At 33.5% G+C, this 13,170-nt stretch overlaps 1 protein-coding gene across 1 annotated transcript; it reads right to left on the reverse strand.

The window, feature by feature from the left end:
- Positions 1–2,916: 2,916 nt before the first annotated feature.
- Positions 2,917–12,342, reverse strand: LOC18034695 (glucan endo-1,3-beta-glucosidase). Its single transcript, XM_006423875.2, has 3 exons — positions 12,245–12,342; positions 4,564–4,649; positions 2,917–3,869 (listed from the first exon to the last, which is right to left on the reverse strand). Exons 1-3 carry the CDS (start codon positions 12,340–12,342, stop codon positions 2,917–2,919), a joined length of 1,137 nt encoding a protein of 378 aa, XP_006423938.2.
- Positions 12,343–13,170: the final 828 nt, after the last annotated feature.

A 13,170-nucleotide genomic window follows, 5' to 3' on the forward strand; every position in this document is an offset into this window, starting at 1 on the left:
AGGGATGATTAATGGCATAAAGATGAAAGAAACAAAAAGGTTGGGGACATTGCTCCTACAGATCATCGTTTCTTTAACGATGTCCGTCCCCCACACTTGCTTCCTAATCTTAGTGCCCTATATCTCTCACGACCTCCACCTTCCAAGGGCCCTTCCCACTCTACTTCAGCTGACTCTAAGGATCTGTTGCAGCAGCTGTTAACTAAAGTGGATTCACTTTCTGAGTGGCAAGACAAACTTCAGTCTATGCTTGAAGCTTTTCAACTTCAGTCCATTTCCGAGCAAGAGCGTCTCTTTGCTAAACAGCAGCAGCTTCTTGATGGCCAGCAGCAACTTCTTGCAGCTCTTGGATTTCCACCACCATCCTCTTCATCACATCCACCATCTCCTTAGCACTCTATCTTTTATTTATTTTTTTTATTTGTCACTCTGCACTACATTTCTCCATGCATTGTTGTTTTTCATTTGCGGATGACATCTTGTTGTTTGATATTTGGATATGTTGTTTTTAATTTGTGGATTAAGGATGCTTGTTATTTGATCTTCGAATATGTTACATTTGGATGATGTTTTCAGATTCTTGGAATATTATAACTCTTTGGTTTATTATTTGCTTAATTCTTATGTGTTGCTTGATGACTTGGTGGAGTTGTTGGTTTGTTCTACTTGTTTAAGCTTATATGGAAGTGTTTTTAATTACATTGTGTATTTGAGGATTTTTTCATTTTTAAGGGGAGACTCTGCCGAAATTTTTGCTCGCCCAAAATTGGTAATATCTTCCTTGAATCATTTTTGATGATCTTGTTTCAAATTGCATGTATTTATTTTTTTATGGGGGTAATAAATATGATAAGTTTTTGATAATGATATTTTGGTTAAATTTTTTTTTTCGGTCTTAGCATGAATTTCTAGTAATTTTGATGATGAAGGGGGAGAAGTCATGTATTTTGAATATGAAAACATGTAATACGTATTTTGTATTTCAAGTATTTATGCATGGTTTTGAAATATTAAGGGGGAGCTTACAAATTATCATAAATCAATTATTCAGGGAGAGTTTTTGTTTTGAATTTGATTTATATGTTTGATTATATATGTCATGTATTAAGGGGGAGTATAAATATCAAAATACATGAGATGTTTGTCATCATCAAAAAGGGGGAGATTGTTAGCCTAAAGGGCTATACATAATATAATTTTGATGATAACAAAATTATGTATTAAGTAATTTAATAAATATTGTATTTCATATTTTCACTAGTTTTTTAAGGATAATATTTATGCAAGTGAATCAAGAGAAATCAAGATTGAAGACACTCAACGGACAACGGCGACATCAAGAATATAGTTTAGAGCTCAACGAATAAATTAGTGCGATAAATTCTTGTAAAGCCGGTATGATTTAATTGATGCATGATTTAGCATTTGAGAAGTTCAAGATATTAATTTAATTAAATACTTTTCATTAACTAAAAGGTTTTATTTTTTATAAAGTAAAGTATGTTGTGGATTTAAGTAATTTGGACTTAAATGCTAAGATTTGAAATCTTTGATTTTAAATAAGTATTAAATTTCAGAGTTGGACGTTTTTACAAACATTTGAAATATTTTGGGCCATACTATAATTTATGAATATTTTGGACTAAAGTGAACGGTTTTGAGAACTTTGAAAAATATGGGTATTATGTTAAAAATGACATTTGTGCGAAATAATAAAATCTTTGGGGCCATATCATAATTTCAAAAAGTTTGGGAAAGACAACTATTCTTATGAAGTTCTAAAATTGGACCTATATGCAAAGTTTTATGACATTTTGGGCCATAATATCATTATAGAAAGTTTTGAGCCAAAGTGTAATTTCAGTGAACAGTGTTACTGTAGCAAAATTCAAAAATAACGGTAATATCACTGTTCCTGAGCGGCTAGCCGGATAATCAAGTGGCTAACCGCTTGAGCGCGGGAATTTGCCTATAACGGCTAGTTTTTGGGCTTTCATTATAAAAACTCAACTTAAACTTCATTCTAAGAACTAATGCACACAAATATAATATCATATAACATATATTGAGCTTGCAAAATGCAAATCATCATTGATTGAATCATTGTTGAGCTATTAGATGCATATCCACTCTTAAAGAGAGTTTTTGTTGTAATTTTCATTTCTTATCAAATTGTGAGTGTGTAAGTATGGGAAACACTTGGGGTGAAGAGATTGGGGAGATAATCTCTTGGTTGTAAAGGTTCATTGACACCTTGGAAGTCAATTGTAAAAGCTTGAAGCCTTGGGAGGCTTGGATAGTGAAATCCTCAAGCTTGGTTGGCTTGGAGGCGTGGACGTAGGCGGGGATTGTCGAACCACGTAAAAATCCGCGTGTTTGTTTTTCTCTTCCCTTGCTCTTTTATTTTTACACTTGTTTGAATTTATTGTTCTATATTTCATTAAGGCGTTAGATTGATTTATTGTGCGAATCGTATTGCATTATTTTTAAAAACCCAATTCACCCCCCCTCTTAGGTTCCGTTACTTGCATTTCAATATGTTAATATGATTTTTCACTTATATAATGAAAAATCTATTATATCTTTAGTAATTTTATCAAAATTATTATTTAAAATTTACATTTACTATATATTACTAATTACTAATTTTTTTTTCATAGTTACAGTTGTTTTTCCACAACATCTCAATCTCAAACGCACATTTAGTATGCTCAATTTTACCTTGAAGTATATGAATTTTTCAATCCCTTGCCTTATTTTTATCATTTTAATTTTTTTTAGATGTCCTCTATGCATTTTTTTGATACACTTTATGCAGAGCATCCAAAATGTGAAGCTACAATATAAATTAGTGATAATATATTTTCTTTCACAATTATTCGAAAATTAATAAGGTACAACAAGCTACAATCCAACTTAATTGTCTAGTTTATACTTGGGCTGCTTGTTTGGCGAGAAGAGGCCAAAATGTCTCTCTGTTTCAGCAGGACCCTTTTGATTTTCATCAAACATAGCAAACAAATAAGTTTCAATAACTTTTCCAGGCCTCTTCGGAGTCCCAGCACTCACATGATTAATCATGTTCTTATAATAAGTATTTGCATTATCAACCGTCGCTGCATCGCCGCCCTCCGAGGGCCACCCGGTCTCCGACACCACGACCTCCACGTCCGGCGCACCAGCTTTTTCCAATGCCGAGTAAAGAGCATCCAACGAGGCATCGAAAAGATTTTGGTACCCTAAACTTCCATCCTGAACGGGAGTTCCTTGAGAAGTAAATAATGCATAATCTAGCCTTATATCTTTAGTGTCGCCAATGTAGCTAAAATAAGGATAAATATTTGCAAGAAGTGGGGCCCCCGTTTGCTTCAGGAATTGCACAATTGGGCCTATGTAAGAGTTTGCATTGTCCGCAAACGAGCCTGCTGAGGGTGGATAAGAGTTGCCCAAAAGGCTTGTTTGTATTGCGGTCGAAACTTTAGTCTGGGCTTGTAAATTAGCGGATGCTATGGCATTGTAAATGTTCTGCATTGCGGGGAGAACAAAAGAAGCAGCTTCATCGGAAGGGCTTATTTCGTTGCCCACGGCGACGTACCGAAACTTCACGTCCGGCGTAAAGGCCAGGATGTTGTTTTGGACCCAGGAACTTGCAACTGAGGGATTAGAAAGAGCTTGGAGGTCGCCGTTGGGGATACCTAGCATGAGCTCGATGTTTGAGCCTCTCAGGGCTTGGAGAGTTGGCTCGTTCGGGTCGTAGATTCTCATTTTTGTGATGCCATTTGAATGATAGAGATTCACAACTTCTTGATCAGACGGTAGATTGTTAGCTACTCTTCCATAGCAAACACCTATGGGTCGTGTCTGCGCAGCTGCATTGGATTCAATTTAGCCATTAGTTAATTAGAAATCGGCTCAGATCGGGTCAACGTGGGATCATTTTCATAAATACAAGCATATATGCATACAAGAAAATACGATACAAGAAAATTTTATCTGAGTATTAGAGTACAGCGGTTGTTTGTTACATGCCCCGAAGTTTTTTGGGTTACAAATTAAAAGTGGGAGCGATTATAACTGACCTGCTTTGATTTCTGTTGCGCGTTATGAGTTTATGCATGAATTTCTAGTATGACAGTTTGGGTTGCGAAGTAACTGTAAGTGTGTAATCACTTATAAATCTTTATAGACATCCAATAAAGTATACATTTATGTTTTTAAAAATGCTACAATCTACATATATAGATATAGTAATTTGAAATTTACAAAATTTTTACGCACATACACTTTTACGGTCTAAAGTCTGTTAAACATTTAACTCAAAAATCAACTCTCAATAATATTCATGGAGAAATCTATCCTAATCCGCATTTTTTGGAATATAAACTAAAATAAACTTATATGAAGATTTGAACACATACCCTTAACATCTCAAGGGCGTGAGTTACATAGTGACATGATCTGTATAGTGGCTTATACACATTTATTTTGAAATTAATGAGTTATGGTGGTCGTTAGGATAGAAGAAAGAGAGAGTTTATACAACGAGAGAGAAGGAGATTTGACCTGTCAACTTGAGGTAAGGCAAAAGCAAACCAATTAGCAGAAGTACCGTAGCAGCCATGGGAGTATTTCTTTTTTTTCCCCGCCTGCTGCATAAAATAAATTAAGCAGAATACTAAAATAAAAAAGGGAAAGCCAAATTAGTTAATTTTTTGGTAAGATTTAGAATTCTTTACATTACAACCTGCTAATGGAGATACCATATATATATATATACGTATTTTTACTGTCAATCTCTAAATCTACATTAACGACCCCGTGATTGATCAATGACTGCAGGTAATGTGATGGTGCATGTTTTTATTTTGTGATTATTTTTTAATGATTAGATTGATTAAGATGCGTGATTACAAGATATGTTTGAGTAATGACAGATAATAAAAGATTGCGTGATTTTGATTGAATGTTATTTATTACAAAATTTAATTTTGGCATTCAACCATGCTTTAAATATTTACCGAAAAATATCAAACTAAATATTGCTTTGAGTCCTCTTCAATATATATCGAAAAGCTCATTATAATAACTACCTCTGTATTCTCTTAGTCCTGTCTCCTCAACCCATAACCCAGTCATGATAATCCATAACAATTATAAGAAATAATGATCACAAGATACTCGTATAAGATTTGAAAAAAAAAGTTGATATTTGAAAAAAAAAAAAAAAGCTCATTATAATAAACAAGAAAAAAAAAAAAAAAAGGACTTACAAGATATTGTGAGGCTAGCTCCTTCTTCAATGTAGAACAAGATGATCGCAAAATAATTTTGTTAGAATGATAGTTTATTATTGTCCACAAAAACTTATAAATATATAAGCAATCAGTTCTAAACCTAGCTGGCAGGTATTAATTAAACCCTTAATGCAAAATCGGAAAGTACAAATCTCTTTGCTTAATTACTTTGAAATTAATGGAAGGATCGAAATTCTCTTCCAAATATACACCCCTCTTTTAGATTTTATGCGATCCGATAAAGTTTTATCACAAAACAATGACATCTTGGTCTTTATCAGATTTTCAATTATATATGGCTCAATCCCTCTACACATAATAACAAACTTTACATATAAAAGTGGGTTTAATTTTAGTTTCAACCATTATATTTTCTGAATTTTGTTTTTTTAGATAAAGAGAGCTTATTAACAACCCATATAAACGGAACTATATGTCACTCATGCACATGTAATAAAAGATTCTAATCACCATTGTAATTCAAATCCTCATTCAATAATTCGCCATGATCGATTTGTGTAATTCTTAAACCATTGTAATTTCTGTAATCTCACGAGTCTCTCTTGCAAAAGTTAATTCAGCGAATAAACCATCAGTTTCGCTCAACAAATGAAATTGTTCGCTTGTACTCTAGTAATTACCACGCTTGAAAGCAAAGTAGTTGATGACGAGCAATAATATTTGAAACGACCCCGTATGAATTTAAATTACACACAATCCATTTGCTATCTCTTGTATCCATAATGTCACTTCATCAGATTATACAAGCTTGAGTTATTTTTTCAAGACGCTGCACATTCAAAAACATTATGTCATATATATTCAAAAGGGTTGGACCGTCTCAAAATTAATCTGGTTGTTTATGCTTTCGATAGCCAAGGTGGGATGGCACATTGGTATTAGATATTATATATATACGTATATATACCGAGAATTTCGATTTTAGTTATGAATAGCGTAGGCCCATAACCATAAGCGATGGCCCAGCACTTTACACGTCAACAACAAAAATGTCCACATCACCAGACTCTCTCTCGCGCTACATCAGCACCAACTATGAACGCCAAATCTGGTCTGTGGAAATTGGAAAATGCTCCTTTAGTCTACTTCAGGGAAAATTTTGGGAAATTTTCTTATACATGCACTTTCAAAAACTCATTATCAAAACACACTTTTTAGGCTGCTGCCCTCCAACTTGGAGGGCAGCAGTTCGAACCCCCACAAGTACAATGTGGGGGTATTTTCTTCTTTAATTATATAATTGAGTGAAAGTAGTTTTTTTTCTTACCTAAAAATGAGTGGAGTAAACATTTCTCGAATATTTATGAGGGTTAAAATATGGGCAAAGCTCTATTAGCATTGATGTAAGTTGGTCTCAGTAATAATCTAATTTGTACATATCAGTTATAGTCACATGTAATATAAGTTGTAATTTGAGCAATAATCTCATGTAATAAAAAAAAAACTCATTATCAAAACTAGATATAGAACAAAAGTTCTTAAAATAATAAGCACACACACTTTTTATGGACTAAATTACCCTTCCCCAAAGCGCCTCTCTCATTTCATGCCAACAACTAAATAAAAATTATTTCACCTCAATAACTAAACACAAACTCCATAAAACTCCTCTCATTTGACTTCTCAAACTCACTCCAACAACTAAACACAAGATTGGTTCGATTTCATATGCATTAAATAACAATTGTTAACTAACACTGAAGACAAAGTCAATAAAAAAAAAAAAAAAAGCTCAAGAAGGAATTAAGGTTAGTGTTTTTTGAAATTTAGATTATAAGATTAATTAAGTTTTATAAATGGGTTTTGTAAATATTTGTAGAAACATATATCTTTATTAATTTTTATTACAACGTGGGTAGATATTTGCTTATGTGAATCTAAAAATTAGGAAAAGTATGGTAAATTATGTGTTTCTATGATTGTAGAGGAAACCCAAATTGCGGGCAAAGGTTGGCATCACCCACACTTCTCACTTGCTAGCCATCGCCCAACACTTCTCGCAGGCAATGGCGGCTGATGATCTCCATCAATTAGGCGATGACATCCATCGTCCAAATGTGGGGCACCTCATGTAGTTGTATTTTTTATGTTAATTGTTGGATGTTAATGATATTTTTATAGCAATAAATTTATTATTTTAGTAATGCAATTATATTTATTTTAATTTGCTTCAGATTCAATGGAATCAACAATTGTGCTTTTTATTAAAAAAAAACAATTGTGCTTAAGATGTGTTATAATAAATTATGGGAAACGTTTGGTGATGGTCGTATGGAATACAAGAATAGAAAAATTAAAACATTTTTACTTCGAAATGATGTAACTTTCGAACAATTTATTGCTAGGATATATCAAATGATAAGGTTAAGTTCATATTAATATTCTATGATAGTGAAAATAGTTTGGGGTACAAAATGTCCTATACAACCCACTATTTATTTACTAATGGACATACTAGATGATGAAATGATAAATGTTATTATACGTATGAACTCTGATCCAATAAACTATGGTAGGACTCCTATTTTTGTAACTACATTGCCTAAAATTACAATCAAAGCTTTTTTAATGCCATCTTAACAAAAATAAGCTCATTTGATGCTATCAACCCAATCTTTACCCTTTGAGTGCACATTTGGCTATGAACCCATACCAAACTATGGTAATAACTTCTTCCCCAATATTGAAAAACAAAGATTTCCAACTACGGAAAGCTGTTCTTCATTCTATGACTGTGATGACTTAGATTGCAATCGTATATTAGATGATATGAAAGCAACACATCAGTTTTAGGAAGATAATGACCCACGTCAAAGTCAGCTCATTACCCTTAGGTCACATAGCCGAAGTCGGCCCCCAGTATCAACTGTAGTTGACCCGCTACAATTGGAGATTCCAGTTATACCATCAGATTAGGGAGCTTCGGATACACTTACAGCTAGAGGTTGTAGTTCCAGTGGTATTTATGTTGGGCAGTTATTTAGCATGAAGGAATGGTTATACGCGGAGCTTAGCATTGTTGTCATTAGAGACTAGTTTGAGTTCAAGGTGGATAGGTTCACAAACATAAGTTGGGAGACTTGTGCTGTGAAGACATGTAAATGTTGACTTCAAGCAACGAGGGCGAATGACAAGGAGAATGTGCAGTGGTTAGTGAAGAAATGTGACATGGGCATACTTGTCAAATGATATTTTCCATAATGGTCATCGTCAAGCAAACAGTCAGGTTGTTGGCAAAATTATCAAGCAAAAGTTTGTTGATGCCAAACGATTATACACTCCAAAGGATATCATTTTGGATATGAAGAATGATTATGGAATTAATTTATCATACCAACAAGCATATCAAAGTAAGGAAAAGGCTTTGAAGTCGATACGAGGAGACCCGATAGAGTCATATAATTTACTTCTTAAAAATTCTCATGTCTTGCAAAAGCTAAACGGTGGTACAATAATTCGGTTTGCTGTAGATGATGATAAAAAAAATTTTGTATTATTTTCTTGCTCTTGGATCTTGCATTAAACATTTTATGCAGTTAATCAGGCAAGTAATCGTAGTAAACATGTCTCATTTAAAAGGTAAATATAGAGGAACCTTGTTGATTGCAACATGCTTGGATGAGAATAACCAAATATATCGTATAGCTATAGGGATTATAGATTCAGCAAATATGCCGCTTGGGAATGGTTCATGATAAGATTGCATAAAGTCATTGGAGACATGCTAGAGTTGTCATTTATATCTGATCATTGCACATTTATCCGTAGAATAGTTTATAAGGTATTTCCTACTGCATCACACGGCCTTTGTTTTTATCATTTAGAAGGTAATCTAAAGTCATGTTTCAAGAATCTTGGGAAACTATGGAAGTATTCTTTTAGATCAGTTTTCTACAAGCAGTGAAAATGTATGATCCTTTATAATTTAAAAAGCAAATTGAGGGGTTGTAGATCATACATGCATGTGCAACAAAGTATTTGGAGGACATAAGCTTTAATTATTGGGCTCGATCTCATTTCAAAGGTCAAGCATATAGCATTCTAATCATAAACATTGCAAAAGTGTCAATGCTTTAATAAAGGAACCAAGAAATTTCATATTACTCGGTTGGTTGAACACTTTAGACTTACAATACAACAATGGTTTTATGATAGAAATAAAGCGGCTGAGTCAATGAAAACTCGCCTTACAACATGGGGACAAAAAATAAACAGTCATAGAAAATATATTGCCAATATAATGCATGTTTTCAATGTCTCTGATCGTCAATTTGAGGTTAAGGAAGTTGGTATGAATGAGGGTTTTGTTAACATTATGGACAAGACGTGTAGTTGTAAAGTATTTCAACTTGATCAATTTGTTTGTGCTCATGCAATTGTTGTTTGCTTATACCTTCGAATTGATCTAATAAGTCTTTGTTCTCATTACTACCAACTGAAGCATTGCTGACCCCATATTCAGAACCTGTTATTCCTTGATGAGATGGCAAAATTGAAAATTCTAGAAAATATCCAAATGATGCAACTGAATCCTATTTTGGCAAATCAACATTAGTCTTTGATTGTTTTTGTCCGACCATTAGCTAATTACTTGTTTTGTTTTTGCAATTTGTAATCGCATATCATTGTTAATGTATAAATTTTGGAACTTGTAATCACATACTATTATTAATGTGTGAATTTTGAAACCATACTACTATTAATGTATGAATTTTGAGAACTTGTAATCACATACCATTATTAAACAATTTGACGCAACTATTTGCATATTTATTTCAATTTTTGGAATTTCTGAGGGTAGAAAATATTAAAAACATACTTACAGAGCCTAATTTGAAAACTGACCCCCGCGTCCTTGCATTTTTTCTTACCTCTGTGCAAAAATACAGCTTGAAATGCGACGATCACTCTGACCCGCGCCTTGGGCTTGGCCACGTGGCTTGCAGACGTGGGCTGTTTTTTGTAGAAAAGCACAATTTGTCATAACTCTTCAATTTTTTATTGTGCCATTCTGCGTTTTATGGTTCTTAAATTCATTTTGAGGCCTCCAATGCCCCTCTAGAAAGTTTGAACTCATTCCGACATGTTTGCATATTTATTTCAATTTTTTGCAATTTCCAAGGGTAGAAATTATTAAAAAAATAATTGCGGGGCCCGATTAAAAAACTGACCCACCTTTTTCGAGTCCTTGCATTTTTTTCCTACCTTCGTGCACAAATGTGGCTCGAACGCAACGGTCACTTCGGCCCCCGCCTTAGACTTGGCCACGTGGCCTGCAAATGTGGGCTATTTTTTGCAAAAACGCACAGTTTGCCACAACTCTTCGATTTTTTACCGTGTCATTTCGTGTTTTATGCTTCCTAAATTCATTTTGGGCCTCCGATGCCCCTCCAAAAAGTTTGAACTCATTCCAATATGTTTACGGAAAATATTAAATAAGTATATGAAAACTAAAAATATGAAATAAGTATATGACGAAGACTCCATTAATGTTCGAAACTAAGCCTTTTTATACAATATCCCCCATAAAGAGATCTAAAACAATCTTTTTTTCTAAAGAAATCTGCAAGGCCACTGCTAAAAGTAAGTGTACGGTCTAACATTAAATAATACATATAAATTAGTATAAACACTCCACAATCGCCACTGCTAGGTACTTATTACAGCAAAGTTTTCCATCGCTTGCACAACCAACATGCATCAAGTCACTTTTCCTCATGTGTTTTATAAAATCCTATGTGTGCTACCCAATGGGGAAGGAGAACTTTAAGTGGCAACAATTTTTCAAAATATTCATCATCCTCGTAAAGCTCATGTGAGGAGTCCATAAACAATATCTCATTTTCATTAAGATTTACTTAGGACAACGACAAGTGCTCTCCCTTGAAGTTTACTGGAATATAGACATGTATATTATATTTATTAAACTACAATTACAAGCTAATTATTATTAAGTAAATAAATTAAAATAAAAAAATAATAATTTATTTACGTACAATATCGACATTCGTCCAAGGCTTAGACAACATGTCATCCCAACCATATTCATAGCCATTTATACTTTAATAACTTATTTTAGAAATATCATATTTCCCTTCATTCCACAGTGTTCCTAAAAAAACATAATTATAATGTAATGGTAAAATGAAAATATTGGACAATCTCATCATGTTGTAATTAACTAATAGTAAGGTTACTTAAAAAAAAAAGCTATCTATATGTGTGCAATGCTGAGGTAAAGTATTCGGATACGTTCGTTGTCACTTACTGAGTAAGTGTAAGTAAGCATGGATATGTTGTGAATCAACGGGAGAACATTCAATAATAATAGATTCAACAAGTTCAATGATCAAGATAGTATAATGATTAAGGACGCTTACATCATCGCCCAGCCATCCATGTGGACCGCTCTTATTGTCAAACAAAATTATCTCAAAAAAACTTTCATAAACATAATGGGCCGATTCATAGTGATTTCGTCATGATACCACTGCTCAAACTCGGAAAATAATATTGGATTTTCAAGCCCTTTCAATGGATCTAAATCAACAAGTACTGCGTCATCAACATTTATAACTTCAGTTGCGAGAAGATCTTCAACATTATGAGCTTTCTGCCTTTTAGGTAGGGGAATTGTATATGGGCTACTAAGTAGATGCGACTTCTTCAGTTTACGTCCAAACAAACTCACGCCTAGTGGCTTTGTCAGTATATAAACACTTTCATCATGGTGGTCTATCTCCTAGCTATATGTTTAAGTTTTTCTTTTGCCACTCGCATCTTATTGAAATGGTTTAATATTGGAATTATCCGATTCTCTAAAACTCGGAGACACCTGTCAAATGTGGAGCCCAAATATATAAGTGTTGGAATGTGGAGTAAATATATTAAATAAGAAGTGTATTTTGATGTATGTATAACTTGCATACCCAGTGTGTGATGTAATAAATTTCATGATTGCATGTTTCATCTCATCAAATCCGGTCTTGACCTCTCTAAACACCTTCCGATCTTCAGCCACTGTCATCTTGATTCTAGCAACATCAACCTCAAGCTTATTTAGTTTATGGACGACGTAATCATTTTGATTTTTCGATCTCGATTGAAACAAAAAATTAACTCTAGTGGGAAATTCCTTAGTTATTTATGACTCTAGATTGAACATAAAATACCAAACAAATCTAACATCGATGGTGTCCAAGTTCTTTGGTTCGTAGAAACTTTTAGACCGATCGTGTTGCCTAAACCCATTTATAGGTAATTGATGGTGGTCATCTAATGGCGATATGGTGTCATTATGATTTTTTTTCTACAGATCGCTTAAACTGCACAAAGTATTTTACAGTTTTCAATTCAACAAAATGATGGCAAGTAGTTAAAATTGTAAAATCTTCTCACCTCATCGACCCAAGTCAAAATCGTAGTGCATTATCTCCTTACAAATTGATAGTATGGTTCTTTATTCTCTTTACTAGTCTTTTTCAAAACTTGCTTCGACTTCATCTCTGTGAGCAAATAAAAAAATTAAGATTGTATAATTGTATACAAATGTATACACAAAATTACATTGATCTATGGTGGGTATGGGTAGTAAAGGTAATCAAGGATTGATTTCCTCTTATTCTGCTTTGAGTACAAGCATTAAACTTAAATATGTTTAGTTAGCTAAATGTGTATTTTTAGCATGTAAATTTTTAGTGACCAAATCTAAATTTCGCCGCTTACAATATTTATTTAAACAAGTTTGGTTAGCTAAACGTCTATTTTTAGCGTGTATACTTTTGGAGTTTGTGCAAAAGTGTTATATATCACATGTTCAAACTATCATAAATCCTAGCTTGATGACTGTGAATTC

The sequence above is a fragment of the Citrus clementina genome, unplaced genomic scaffold, assembly GCF_000493195.1.
Source record: "Citrus clementina cultivar Clemenules unplaced genomic scaffold, Citrus_clementina_v1.0 scaffold_8, whole genome shotgun sequence".
NCBI lineage: Eukaryota > Viridiplantae > Streptophyta > Magnoliopsida > Sapindales > Rutaceae > Citrus > Citrus x clementina.

Bases quoted from the DNA above. Each gene is read 5' to 3' on its own strand.
- LOC18034695 (XM_006423875.2), bottom strand. From the start codon at position 12,342: ATGACAGTGGCTGAAGATCGGAAGGTGTTTAGAGAGGTCAAGACCGGA. The intron at 4,650-12,244 runs GTATGCAAGTTA...TATTTTATGCAG, and splicing joins TTTATTACATCACACACTGG to CAGGCGGGGAAAAAAAAGAA. The intron at 3,870-4,563 runs GTCAAATCTCCT...AATCCAATGCAG, and splicing joins GCCTTACCTCAAGTTGACAG to CTGCGCAGACACGACCCATA.